At 51.6% G+C, this 13,000-nt stretch overlaps 5 protein-coding genes across 5 annotated transcripts; 2 read left to right on the top strand and 3 right to left on the bottom strand.

Annotated features, from left to right (window-relative positions):
• Positions 1-230: 230 nt before the first annotated feature.
• Z520_04815 (uncharacterized protein) lies at positions 231-2,424 on the bottom strand (the record flags this gene model as incomplete). Its single annotated transcript, XM_016775319.1, has 7 exons — positions 231-670; positions 726-1,127; positions 1,188-1,545; positions 1,609-1,715; positions 1,766-1,901; positions 1,953-2,180; positions 2,236-2,424. The coding sequence occupies 7 exons, from the start codon at positions 2,422-2,424 to the stop codon at positions 231-233; spliced, it is 1,860 nt and encodes a 619-aa protein (XP_016633362.1).
• Positions 2,425-3,801: 1,377 nt separating this feature from the next.
• Positions 3,802-5,325, bottom strand: Z520_04814 (RuvB-like helicase 2; the record flags this gene model as incomplete). The annotated part of the gene is made up of 3 exons (XM_016775318.1): positions 3,802-4,767; positions 4,820-5,266; positions 5,317-5,325. The coding sequence occupies 3 exons, from the start codon at positions 5,323-5,325 to the stop codon at positions 3,802-3,804; spliced, it is 1,422 nt and encodes a 473-aa protein (XP_016633361.1).
• Positions 5,326-5,857: 532 nt separating this feature from the next.
• Positions 5,858-8,392, top strand: Z520_04813 (uncharacterized protein; the record flags this gene model as incomplete). Its single annotated transcript, XM_016775317.1, has 1 exon — positions 5,858-8,392. The coding sequence occupies one exon, from the start codon at positions 5,858-5,860 to the stop codon at positions 8,390-8,392; it is 2,535 nt and encodes an 844-aa protein (XP_016633360.1).
• Positions 8,393-9,592: 1,200 nt separating this feature from the next.
• On the top strand, positions 9,593-10,825 carry Z520_04812 (uncharacterized protein; the record flags this gene model as incomplete). The annotated part of the gene is made up of 4 exons (XM_016775316.1): positions 9,593-10,249; positions 10,323-10,348; positions 10,475-10,515; positions 10,638-10,825. 4 exons carry the CDS (start codon positions 9,593-9,595, stop codon positions 10,823-10,825), a joined length of 912 nt encoding a protein of 303 aa, XP_016633359.1.
• A 483-nt stretch (positions 10,826-11,308) lies between these two features.
• On the bottom strand, positions 11,309-12,508 carry Z520_04811 (uncharacterized protein; the record flags this gene model as incomplete). Its single annotated transcript, XM_016775315.1, has 1 exon — positions 11,309-12,508. One exon carries the CDS (start codon positions 12,506-12,508, stop codon positions 11,309-11,311), a length of 1,200 nt encoding a protein of 399 aa, XP_016633358.1.
• Between the last annotated feature and the right edge of the window lie 492 nt (positions 12,509-13,000).

Here is a 13,000-nt window from a genome sequence, read left to right as displayed (position 1 = left end):
ATGAACCACATACAGGGGCCTCGCGCTTTACGGAACGACGATGGCTGACCGGAATGCGAGTGCACATCTCGACAGCAACAGCCAGCACACATCTGGTGGCGCACCGACAAATGCATCCTCGTTTCCACAAAAGCTATCTTGCGCAGCTCTTTTGCATCCGTTTCGCCAATAAACTTTTCGACATAGACCACCTTCTGACATATCTTCCATTTGTCCTTTCCGCCGGCACCCTAGTGCCCCTCCGAAGGTGTATCTGTGTTGGAGCCCGACTTCGCTTCATCCTCTACTCCCGAATATGGTTGCCGGGGAGTCTTTCCAAGTGCCCCCTCTCTGACCATGTGGACAGCAGTGTGGTTGGTGAGGTACTGAGAGGGGTCTTTAATAAACAGTGCACAGACGATGGCAATGACTCCAAAGGGAATAGACGAGTAGAAAACTCTCTGGAAAGCGAAGGCGTACGCTTGTCTGTATGCCGTCGCCGCCGCCTCTTCAATCGCTGGAGTTATTCCAGGAACCGCGGCGAAGGCACCTGGCACGCCTACAGCATTCTGCGCCGTGGCTGGGATCAGAGCCGCGAGTTGCTGCGAGGAAAGACCGTAAGCAGTGGCGACCTCTGCAATCTTCTTTGGAATCTCGCTCTTGACCTCACCGTTGAGGATCGTGTTGAAGACTTTGGTCTCTTGTCAGCTTGAGGCCAGTCAGGATTCCGTCCGGCACCGACATACCTGCGTTGCCCACGCTCCCGCCACCGCTGCGAAATGTCCCAATCAACCCGGATGCAATTCCCAAGTGACGCAAGGGCACATTCAGTCCCGCAATCACATAGCAGAGCAGAGTAATCATGGCAAAAGGACCCATTCCAAAGAACTGGAACACCATCCACCCCGCCCGGTCAGATGGTACCACGCCAGCATAAGCGGCTGTAAAGACCGTCTGAAATACCAGCAATACAATTACCTGGAGCTTCAAATGGCCGACTTTGCCCATGAAAAGGGTTGCGATGCCGCCAAACAGAAGCTGTGCACAACCATTGGGAAGAGCGATGATACCGATCTGGATGGGGTCGTTGGTGAACATATAGAGCGACCCTTGAGGTAGCAGGCCTGCGAAAGAATAGAAAACAACGCCTTTTGCACCATATCAGCAATTTTCTGTTGGCTGTGAATCATCAAACTGAAGCCACTCACCTGCCACGAAGACCACGACCAGAAGGACGGTAAACTCGCGCACTTGCCGAAACAAAGAATATGGAAAGAAGGGTTGTTTTGCCAGTGTAAAGTCGTAGACGAAACAGGCAGCCAGAGTCAGCAAACCCACAATGATGGGAGCAATCACAGAAGCCGATTTCCAGGCATGTCCATCGGTCCCGGCCCAGGTCAGTCCGATCAGAAAGATCGTAAGGCCTCCGGTGTACAGGAGGAAGCCGACATAATCGACTTCCTTCACTTGCTGCCAACGGGACTTGAGGAAATCATACTGTGGACGTGTGGGGGGCCAATAGAAGACCAGGGTCCCAATCAAACTTAACACGCCATAAATGATGCCCTAGATCCGTTAGCACGCGAATCATGTGTAGTTGACACAAAAGAAAGATGCAACGAAGCTCACAATGTAATAGCACCATCGCCACTTCGCAGCCGTGTTAGCATTCAGGGTCGTCGCTATCAGCGTCCCCGCCAGCGCCCAGGGAAGAACCATGGCACATTCAGTAAGCCCTAGACTGAGTGTCAGTCGTCTGGGAGAATATGAGGGAGCTTCTTCTGACCCAGTAGTCCCCTCCATTTGTTAGGGACAAGCTCCTGAATCGACGCGTAGCTGACAAAGCAGATCCCGCATCCGAAACCAATGACGGTCGATGCGGCGACAAGCATGAGTGTGGATTTGGCGGTACATGCTATAATCTGCGAAAGACATCAGCTTCCTAGTCCAGGAATGATGGAGCGTCATCATACCGAGCCAACAATGGCAATAATTTCACCAGCCACAATTGTGTATCGTCGACCGAAGACGTCTGACAAGGAACCCGCAAGCGAGAAGCTCACAGAGGATGCAATACTCCATCCACCCACGATCCAAGAAATATGCTCAGTGTCACCAAGGTCGGTGCCGATGGGGACCAAGATTCCTGTGACCAGAGTAAAGCCACAAGAAATTGGACAGACGTATGAGAATGCTAGAGACTTGCAACAAACGTTAGTACAGCCAACCACAGGTCACAGATGTTGGCGCAAATACCACTATAGCGAGTAGAGTCGTCCAGGTCAAGGTCTCTGCTTTCTCCGGATTGTCTTCCAAAGCGGCCTTGTGTGGATCGTCCAGGTCTAGTGGGATTTCGTGGACAGGTACATGACGAGCTTCTGATCGAGCCTGTTCGAGGACCTCAACCTCGGCAGCCGCTCTTTTCTCTTCAAGCGAGGTAGACATCGTGTGCCAGTGGTTCGCAGAAGTGCTGTCCGAGAGAGACACTAGTAGAGGATCAAAGAGAAAGATGAGCTGAAGCCTGAAGGTGTAGAATGAAACGGCACGGTCTTATTGCTGATAATTCTCCAACAATCTCCAAATCTATGCCATGTCCCATTTTTCAAGCGAGGGCAGAGTCCCCACCTCTTGAATGATCATTTAACAAACGTGTTGGGGCCTTCTGGTCCCAGGTGCAAGAGGATCTACCTGATAGTCGGGAAATTTGGAGACTTGGAACAAAAAGCCACCCGGTCATGGCAACGCAGGTCTCGTTTGCTGGACAAATGATGTTCCCCCTTTCACCCGTTTGTGTCCTCTCGTAGCAGGTACACCGCGTGATAGAATACCTTGGAGGGACAGTCTCAAGCCCAGATGCTTGTACATCGTGTCTATCGACCGAGGATGCGGTTTGGTTAATCTGGTTGTAGCATTGGAGACAATGATTGATGAAGAATCATTCTCCCAGTCGCGACGAGCCCCACCGCTTCATTGGCCCCGGAACCAGCGTTCATTTCCCAGATTCACACATCGGGCATATTCCAGGGGGAATAGATATATGACCGCAGCAATGACCGCAACCGAGTTTTGTATTCCGAACATTGCCGGGACACAAAATAAAGACCGGTCAACCTGGACCCAAGGAAAACGCCCCACATGGAGTGGGCAGACTATCACAAGGCTATCGTTTGTATACAGCCTTGTCCGGGGTACCCCACATAGGCTAAAGACACCTGGAGTAGCGATGGCCCGGACCGCAGCGGGGAACTTGAAATATTTGTCCGCGTCAGGGAAAAGGTATCATGTCGAAGCTAGTCAGTGGGCCATTCCATGTCTCCCAGCAATGTCGGTGCGAAACTTTGAGAGAACCACCATCACCTATATATCTGCTTGACTTTTGGACATGACGATGAGAATGCTTGATCGGGTTTGCTGGAAAGGGTTCATTTCCAAGGCGCTCCTGGGACTACAGATTAGTCCAGGCACACCACAAACAGAGAACCTTGAGTTATCCTCCATCGCTGCACACTTACTAAGACCCGGCATTGAGACTTCGTTCGTCATCCTGCAATAAGGTTTTCAAATGTTGTCCAGCGCCCGCTACTCAAATGGACAGAGATTGAAAGTTCGACTTCCGTTTCCCGATTCTGTTCCGCCTTCCACCAACGAGCTCGATTGCAAATGACGCATCCATGTGGGCAAGCGCAGCGACCGTCGACTCTCTAATAAACCTTCCTCGGACGACAAAATGCGGACATGGGTTAAGCTCCAGTGCAACGCCAGTGACCGGAAGAAGAATGATCTTCAAACGAAGCTGATTGTTGCTAGGTGTCGTCGAAGTCTTCAAGCTGTGTCCATTGCATCACCGTTCGTCCCGTTGGTACCATTGATCGCAAAAGTAACATTGCCAGCGTCGCTGATGAAATGTTTCTCGAAATCATTCACAAGTTTGATGGATCTCGTCGGATCGTAGAATAATCTGTAGCTTCTTTGGACATCGTCAATGCTGACCTCCTTCGCCTTCCGCTTCTGACTTAGGAGTGCCGATGTAGTGATAATATTGCTCGCATATCGCAGTCCAGACTCCTGGCCGATCTTGGTGAGAAGGGCGAGCGCATCTGCCGAGAGGTCAACTTCTTCTTCCTGGGCACGAATGGCGAGGATCTGAGAGATTTCGTCGGCGGAGTATGGCTGGGTACTGATTATGACGAGTCGGTCCAGGAAATCCAATGGGAGGCCATGCGGCGAGCTGTATGTCGTCCCTCGAATCCGAGTGTTCCCTCGGTTACTTGCCATGATGACGATCGGGGCCAAATCTGCTTCCAAGGCACGGTTGATGTATGAATAACACTCAATGTCAAGCATGTGCACTTCGTCAATGAACAACACACCGGGGATAATCTCGGCCTTCCCTTCTTCCTTCCATTCTCCAACTTTGGTGTTGATCTGATCACGTACTTCGCTCCGTATCTCACCAGTGTCGCCGGAAAAGAGGGCCAGGAAACCCTGTGTTCTCGAGTTGATGACATCGATCTCATGCAAGCTGACGGTGTGGACGACCTCTTTCCGTACTTGCAGTTCGCCCTCTGGACATTGCACGAACTTGGTGTCTGCACCCATTGCATCGTAGTCCCGTGAGCGCGTGTATGACCTCCCTAGCTTCGTGATCTTCCCCGAGGATTTATCGATTGAGATGACATCGCCAGCCATGACTCTCTCCTTGGTCATTGCGTCAATCATTTTCGTCCCCATGTCATAGACCGTTTCCATGTCTGTTGTTTTGATCGTGAGTTTGCCTTGTTTGTTGCCCTGCGATAACTCGTCAGTCATGGCTCGAATAAATCCACGGACCATGGCCTACCCCTGACACACTCCTGTCTATTTGTATTTCAACGACCTCGCCTTCAATGATCTCGCTTTCCTCCTTTATCCTCACTCCAATGGACTTGCGGAATGCTTGGGTCAAGGCCTCTGTTTTGGACATTTCGAGGGAGAAGATCTCGGAAGACGCGAGCATCGTAAAGGGGACATCAGGCCCTAAGGATTGTGCCATGGCCATCGCGATTGCAGTTTTTCCCGTGCTAGGGGGGCCAGCGACCAATACTGCTCTTCCAGCGATCTTGCCATCTTTCACCATCTGGAGTATGACCGCCGCCGCTTTCCTTGCCTTCTCTTGCCCGATCAAGCCTTGGGAAGAGGCTCTAGGTTCCAAGGTCGCGAGATCGACACCGAGGCCCCGGATATGAGAATGGGCAGCAATAAGATTGAGGCCACGAACCTCGCGGGTTTCGGACACGGTTGTTATGGGCTGCGGCGAGTCAGTAGAGCTACAAATAAAAGAACCCAAGGAGAGCTCACCGCCGCCATCTTGTGTGTTGGCTGGAGGACCAGAGGCAGAGACGAAGAGAGCACTCTGAGAAGGCGGATACACAGAGACTAAGCAGTGATACTGTCAGTCCAAGCATCCCTGCGCATACTCAACTTCTCAAAAAGTTCGCGCAGTCGGATAACCTTCCCTCTGCGGGGACGCATTGGACCAGGCGCGCAGGTGGCGGTCGGCGAGGTGGACGAGGTGGACGAGCAAACTACGTACTCGGGCTCGCTGGGGCTTGCCCGTGCTTGCCCCGGTGCTTTGCATGGAGACGCTCAAAGGAAACGATCTGAAACCAACAATGACCTTGCGTAGACTGTGAATCCGTTTAGATGTTATTTACCAACTCTGTATGTTCTGCTTTCAATTCCTCTTGCGCCTACCTCTTACGATTCGCCCACCCTCTAGACCTCCTCGTGGTACCTATACACCGGAGCGCAGCAGCCTTTCCAATACCTGGCACTTCGGCGGCACTGCGAGAATCATCTTTGATCGTCTGGCGGCCTGAAGGGCAATCGCGCTGTAAATATGCAGAAATCAACTTCACAAAGCCGGGGCTCGGTTCCAGGCACGGATCCTGCTCCATCACTGCGAGATCCGCGGCTCAGAGGAAGAGTCAATTCGATGCATGTGGCTGAGGTTGTTGATGCTGTCAGTGAACGGATCTCCGGCAGCAGGAATGAAGACAAACCCTCGACAAGTACTCTGCAGAGAACCACGGCTAGTGAAGCGAGTACTCCTAGTAACCAGCACGAACATCCCGAACTCGAAAAGGCCTTTTACTCCTATGTCGCAAACGCTGTCAGAGCCGACTATTGGACACGCCGACGGGATTTCCTCAGAAATGAAAGAAAGGGCGCTCAACAAGATCATGAGAGGGAACAGAAAAGGAGTAGTCAGTTTCCCATTGTTGTTGAACAGGCTCTACAGAAGAAGAACCAGATTGAAGCTGCATACCAAGAAGCCAAGGGAGAGACAAATACCGCTATAGCGATGGTACAGGATTGCGTAGCCGACTTCAGACGACTGTTGCTAAATGCCCTCGACACGGAGAAGGAGCAACTTGGGAGGACTGTGACCAATCTATTGGGTCCTGTTCAACAAGACATCAAAGATCTCCGCTCGCATCAAGCAGACTCATCCACGTTGTCTCGATCGCAGTACGAGGAATTGGAAAGCCGACTACGAAACCTAGAAGAATCTCGAAACCAGCAGATCAAGACATTAGATGAGCTCAACAACCTTAAGCGAAAGGCCGCCGAAGATGCTGCGAAACACGCCGAAGCTTATTCACATATCCTCCAACAATGCGAAGAGTTGCGGTCTTCACAGCGCGCCAGCGATCAGAACATGGAGGAGACAATAAAAGCGCTGAAGACCGACCACAATGAATTGCGAAAATCTTTAAAGAGTCTAGAACAGAGATCTACCGCAGTTGAATCGCGTTTTCAAGGCTTGAATTGGGTTCTGGCAACGGTATCAAAGTTGAAGGAAGAGGTGAAGGAAGCGGTGGACCAGATTGAACGAGTTCGTGAAAGCCTTCATCTCAGAATTGAAAATGTGCCTAATGAATTGGATTCCAAATATCGCAATTTCATGGAGAAAGAACTCGAGAAAAAAGCAGGGCAATTGTCAATCATTGCCCAAGGGATGAGTGAAAAGTTGAACTCGCTAAACACGCAATATGAAATGTTGGTACGCGGACTGGACACTGTCCGTGCAGACCTTGATCATCGAAGCAGCAAGTACGATCAGTCTCAAGGAGAGCTCAGCAAAAAGTTGGACTTGATCGAGCACCAAGCTGCAGAGTCCTCGTCGGGTCGGCAGCGTCGAATAGACCTTGTGGCAGCGGTGGAATCGCTTGAGCAGCAATTTGTGCAACACACGGCTGATATGAAACAAGTCGACAATCGCCTCGGTTCGATCTGCGAAGATCTCGCAGACCTTAAAGCAACAGGGGATCGAGGAGATATCGCGAAAATCCGGGAAGAGTTTAAATGCCTACGGACGCAACTGGCAGAACAAGCGAACAACCTACAAGATTTTAAACAGACATTCAATGGAGGGACTCAATCATTCAAAGGCCGATTCGCTGGGCACGATGTGAGCTCAGAGGGGTCCCAAATGCGCCATGATCATAACCTAGCTGGCGAGGTGGCCCAGGTACCGGGTGAGCAAGAAGAGTTGAGATTTTCCCACATCTTTTCACGCCTTGATATGTTAGAGAGAAACCAGGAAAAGCTCATGCATCTGAGCCTATACCAGAGCCAACGCTACGACAAACTCGCCTCCGAATGTTTTACTTATGCGATGGTGGGTCCCGTCCGGAAACCTATTTCAAAATTCGACTACAGATTTGACGAAATCTTGCACGCTATGGAAGAACTACGCAACCGACCTGAAATTTCTCAGGAGGCAATGGACAAACTTGTGAATAATCAAGCCAATATTGCAGGAAAAATTGCGGTATTGGGATCCAAGCACGAGGATTTAGAGAGGCGGTTCGAAGAAACACGCGAGAAAATGACAAAAACTGGGGAAGATTTCCCTACCTTGGTGGGTCGAGCCGAGACAGACCAGTCGACTTACCGTGGATCGGCAGACCAGACGATTACTGCTCCGCAGGCTATGGCTGATGCCACAGGAAGCCATGGATTGAACAAGGCCAAACACCCTCGCTCGTCACTGTTTGCAAATGGTCAGAGGGCAACGAAGTTCGAAGCTGATGCACCTGACGCACCCTCGAGGGACACAAACATCGGGGCGCAGGCGGTATCTGACGAATTCAATGGCGGACCAGGAACAGATGAGCATGCGGCACACCAAGTCTCAGATGATGACGATCAGGACATAGAGAAAGCAGATGCAGAAATGTTGAAGAAGTTCGGTGTGACGCCCCAGTCTCAACGTGCTTCGAAGAGACAATCGCCCCAGAGTGCAGCTCATCACTCTGAACCGACGTTGAAACGCAAGCGTGCACAGAGAGAAGAAAAGCATGTCGATCTCACGCAGGATTCTGATGAGGCCGACAATATGCCTCCCAGACGCAAAATCCGAAGTTAAGTGGCAAACACAATTGAATTTGAACATTGTTATTTTCTTCGAGCAAAAAGCATGGATCTAGTCTCAGACCCTCTAGCGGAGCGGCAAAAGTTGAAGTATGATACTAGGTGGACATCATGCTGTCGAGGCGATGACGGTTGACGTTGAATCTCAGGCTTAGGCTTTTGCTATTGCCCTGATTGTGCTTTTGAACAGTGGCACACAATTGATGATAATGACGACTAATGAATATGGATGGGCAAGCGGGAAATTCAAAAGCAAGAAGTTTGAATGCTTTGCAGAAAGCTGCGATGTTCTAGTTTAGTTTACAGAGGCAGTAGTGACTCTATCCTCGCCACGAGGTGAGAACCCTGTTTGACGAGTATGGAACATAATAACATATGATGGATACCCGGCTCTTTCAGGAGATTCAGACAACACGAGACTAGACGAGGCTGGCAAACTGCGCTTGAAGATCTTCCACTTACGCTCTGTAGGTCTGAGTGGGTTTAGGTAGGAGAACCAAGCAAGAGCCATTTCTATTCTCTATTATATGTACTCACTAAAACATGATGAACTCCATGACGGACTACAAGAGTGACTTGGGTCTCTTTACCACTTTTCCTTCCACCACGGAGAATCCCTCGGCTCCGAAAAGGTCCGGAATTCCTCGGATTTGCACGGACGGACTTTGCTGGGCCCTTAGTCATCCTTCCTATCAAGAAACACGCATCTGGATCAACTAGTATTACTCCGATTAGCAACACCTTCAAGCCCATGGACGTTTGCCCGCTCTCATGTTGATCGGTTCTTGCGAGCCACCCCTTGGGGGCCAGTTTCCGAAAAAGGAGCGCTTTTCCTTGCCCTATTAGAATCACTGGACTCCCCCAGTCCCGCGCCAGCCGTGGGCACACTGACTCCTAGGTATATCTCCCGGCAACATTTTCGTGTCATATTCCTCGAAGGTATTGAAGGCACAGCTGTCGCGTGTCAAGATCACTATCGGGACACGGATCGTCGCCAGTAGGAATGGGAAAAGCTTGCTGAATTGTGTGCGGCATGCCCTAGGGTGCTAATCTTCTTTTACCACGAACTTCTGTGTATTTATATCAGTTGTTTATATTGAACCTCTGGTCCTGAGACCGTGGTTCACCAGTCCTTGTTAGCACAAGAAGCCAACGACTCAACCAAGAAGGTTACTACTCCTGCTGTAACTGAACAATGGCGATCCCGGAGTCTTCCACTTCGGCGTCCACAACAACCCCGTCGCTCACTCGGGTTGACGCCCGAGACGCCTCGACCACGGCCGACCTGGTGCAAGAGATTCTCGAACGAGACGGCGCCGTCATCGTGACGAACCTGCTCAGTCGCGAACAGGCCGAGCAGATCCGGCGCGATCTCAAACCGCACTTCGACGCCGACGGGGGCGACAAGAGCGGCTTCTTCCCCAACACCACGCGGCGCGCCATCGGCCTGCTGGGCAAGTCGGCCACGTGCGTGGACCTGGCTCTCAACCCGCTCTTCAACGAGGTTGCGGCGCGGCTTCTGACCTCAAAGTTCGAGTACTGGATCGGCCAGGAGAGACAGGTGGCCGTCTCCAAGCCCCAGATCTCCAGCACCGTCGGGTTTCAGGTCAACCCGGGCAGTCGGCAGCAGGGGCTCCATCGGGACGACATCGACTACCACGTACGGGAGGGACATGAATCCGTGCTGATTGGGTGTGTGGCCGCGACGGTCAAGACCACGCGCGAGAACGGCGCGACCATCATCATCCCGGGCTCTCATCTTTGGAAGGACGACCGCTGCCCGTATGACCATGAGGCCGTGCCGGCTGAGCTGGAGCCCGGCGATGCCACCTTCTTTCTCGGGAGTACATACGTAAGTCACTAAGCCGGCAGGTCTTTCGTCTCCCTCTATACCGCAACACTGACATGGTCTCTTTTGGCTCTAGCACGCGGGCGGTGCCAATCAAACGACGTAAGTTTTCCCCAAAAGTCCAGTTTGCCCAGCTCGAACAAGGCCGCGCCGGGTTTTGAGACTTTCCTTACGACACTCCGCGCGCCTCACCGTGAATCGGAGCTGAAACCAACCGTGCGAAAACAGGGACCAGGTTCGGGAGACAGTGGGTATCTTTCTTACAAAAGGTTGGTTGTGGAACCCGCTACCTCTCCGGGGCTTTTAAATCTATGTCTCTTGGCCCCTCCCTCGTTCTCCCTTTCCCCCCGTTTCTCCTTGACTTGGTTAACCATTTGTCTGTACTGTATAGGGATGTACCGCCAAGTCGAGAACCAATACCTGACGGTCCCGCCCTCGGTGGCCTCGTCGCTGCCCAAAAAGGCCCAACGCCTGCTCGGGTACGGCGTGAGTCCCCCCTTTTGCGGCTTCGCGGGGGACTACAAGGACCCCATGCAGGAGCTGTTCGGGGTCGTCGATGCGGAGACGGTTGTGCTCTGAAATGGATGGGAAATGGGAGGGAGGGAAGGGAGGAGGTGAGGAAGAAAGGGTAGTGAGTGGAGATGAAAAGACGGCGAAGATGGCAGAGGGGCTGTCCCGTATAACGCACGCGCGTCGTAGAAGACAGAAACTCTACGAGAAAAACCGTGTTGGTGGTATGGTGGTGGTGTCGAGGAAGTGCAGTTGTTCAATACCTGTGAGTGACCCATGATTTGTGATCTACGTTGCGGGTCGTGGATCCCTACTGGAGACTTTGGCTAGCACTCCATCTACCTACCTACCTAGTGACATGCAGGTATCGTAGTCTGGTACATATTTGACGTCCTTCCAGACCGGCTCCGGTAGAGAAAGTCTTGTCTCTCCTTCCTCTGAGCTTTTCCCTTCCCGTCTACAAGCGGAGAGCGTCCTGTTCAACACCCCTCACGAACTTTCAAAGCATACCAAAACAATGACTTCTTGTTGGGGGCAGAACCCCATCGTTCATCACATCTGCGGTCTCCTTGGCCAAGATCCCCTCAAGGGCATCTTTGCAGAGCTGAGTTGCTTGTGGCAGATCCATCTCCCATTCCTCGGAGGAGACGGCTTGGGGAAGCGACTCCAGTAATTTGTCCTCACCATCGGATCCCGACGTCGCCGCTCTTGGTCATATTTCAGGATTTCTGCTAGGGGCTTCTCTGTGCGAGGCAAGGGGTTACCTACTTGATCGCGGATGGTGTGAGTGACGGGAGTGGGTCGACGGAAAGGTGCACGTCCTGCAGGGACACCGTTCTCATCGCATCTCATGATATATGCCAATCTAGGGAATATGGTTACGTCCGGAGCTCGTGGTATAGGACTCTTCAAAGCGCCTGAGGTAGTTCTTTTAGCCAGCTCGTGTGGCGTGTTGTTCCTGGTCTTTTTACTTCTGCCGTGTGTGATAGAGCCATTACACTCGGTGAACGCTGTAGCATGGGATCTTTTGTTCTTGTGTGGTGTTTTGACGCTGCTGGCAAATGTCTGAGAACTGTGCCGCAGCTCTTCGACGACCTTGTCAATGTTCTTCTGGCTCGTTTCAACTTTTGCATTTAGCGCACAGATATCGGAACTTGTCAATGTTGTCTCAGTCATTCGTGGCCGTTGCCCTGGGCACTTTGCTTTCTTCGGAAGGTTTTCCTTCTTCGAGCTGGGTTTCTTATTCGGTTCTGTGCTATGGAGTTTACCTGGTGCATCTCCGATGGCGTCAAGTTTCCCTTGCTGAAGGGTTGAGGACTGTACAAACGCAGAAAGATTCCGCTTCGATGGCAATGAAGCTCTTTCGGTTTTGGAAGAAATAACATTCGACACTGTGGTCGATTTCGAGGCATCTCCGCGTCGAGATCTGCACTTTGGAGTTGCTATGTTCACATGGTGGAGCGGGTGCTGTTTTGGGGGATCAGAATTGTCCTTGGACCGCTGGGTAGGTTGTGTTATGTTTGGACGACAGACTTCCAGATCGGTTGAGCTCCCGAAGGCCGGCCCCGAAGAAAGCACATTTCTTGATTCACAGCCTCGTTTCTGGATTCTCCTGTCGGTTCTGTGTCGACTTCCATCAGGAGTCACTTTGGTTGACTGACAATTTTGGCCGTCTAGGCTCACTTTAGCGGGAATTCTGTTCTTGATGTTGTTGTTGAGATTTGCGGCTGATCTTTTGATTTGAGGAAACATGGCACTGATCTTAGACGGTGCACTCGACAAGCTTCTCTGTCGACTGAACAATTGGGTACCATCATCGCCATCACAATCGCTGGGTGGGATTGAAAAGATCGACCTCGTCGAATAGAGCGAACTCGAGGCATTTGCAACTTTAACAAGAGGCTTTCTTCTTTTTAGTCCTCCTATTGAAGATCTTTCAGGCCTATGAGAATGCTCTGGATGGTGCTCGTTATCCGAATCCTCAATGACAATGCAAACGGGAGAGTGTACCCGTGGTTGGTCTATTTGTTCCAGCCCCTTTGTGGTTGGGGCAGTATGCTTGGGCTGAAGTAGACAAGTACTGTCCGGTTTGGACGGCCATGAAGCTTTGTCTCTGCTTGTCAAATATTTCATCCCAGGCCGTGGGAGTGGTGTCCCGGCTTTGTGCGGCCCTTGTAAGACGTCGCACTGCAAGCTTCCAGCTCTTACCTCATCACCAGGACGCCGGGTTCTTCCCTCTGGCGC

The sequence above is a fragment of the Fonsecaea multimorphosa genome, assembly GCF_000836435.1.
Source record: "Fonsecaea multimorphosa CBS 102226 unplaced genomic scaffold supercont1.8, whole genome shotgun sequence".
Lineage (NCBI taxonomy): Eukaryota > Fungi > Ascomycota > Eurotiomycetes > Chaetothyriales > Herpotrichiellaceae > Fonsecaea > Fonsecaea multimorphosa.
This window is presented reverse-complemented; position numbering and strand designations above follow the sequence as displayed.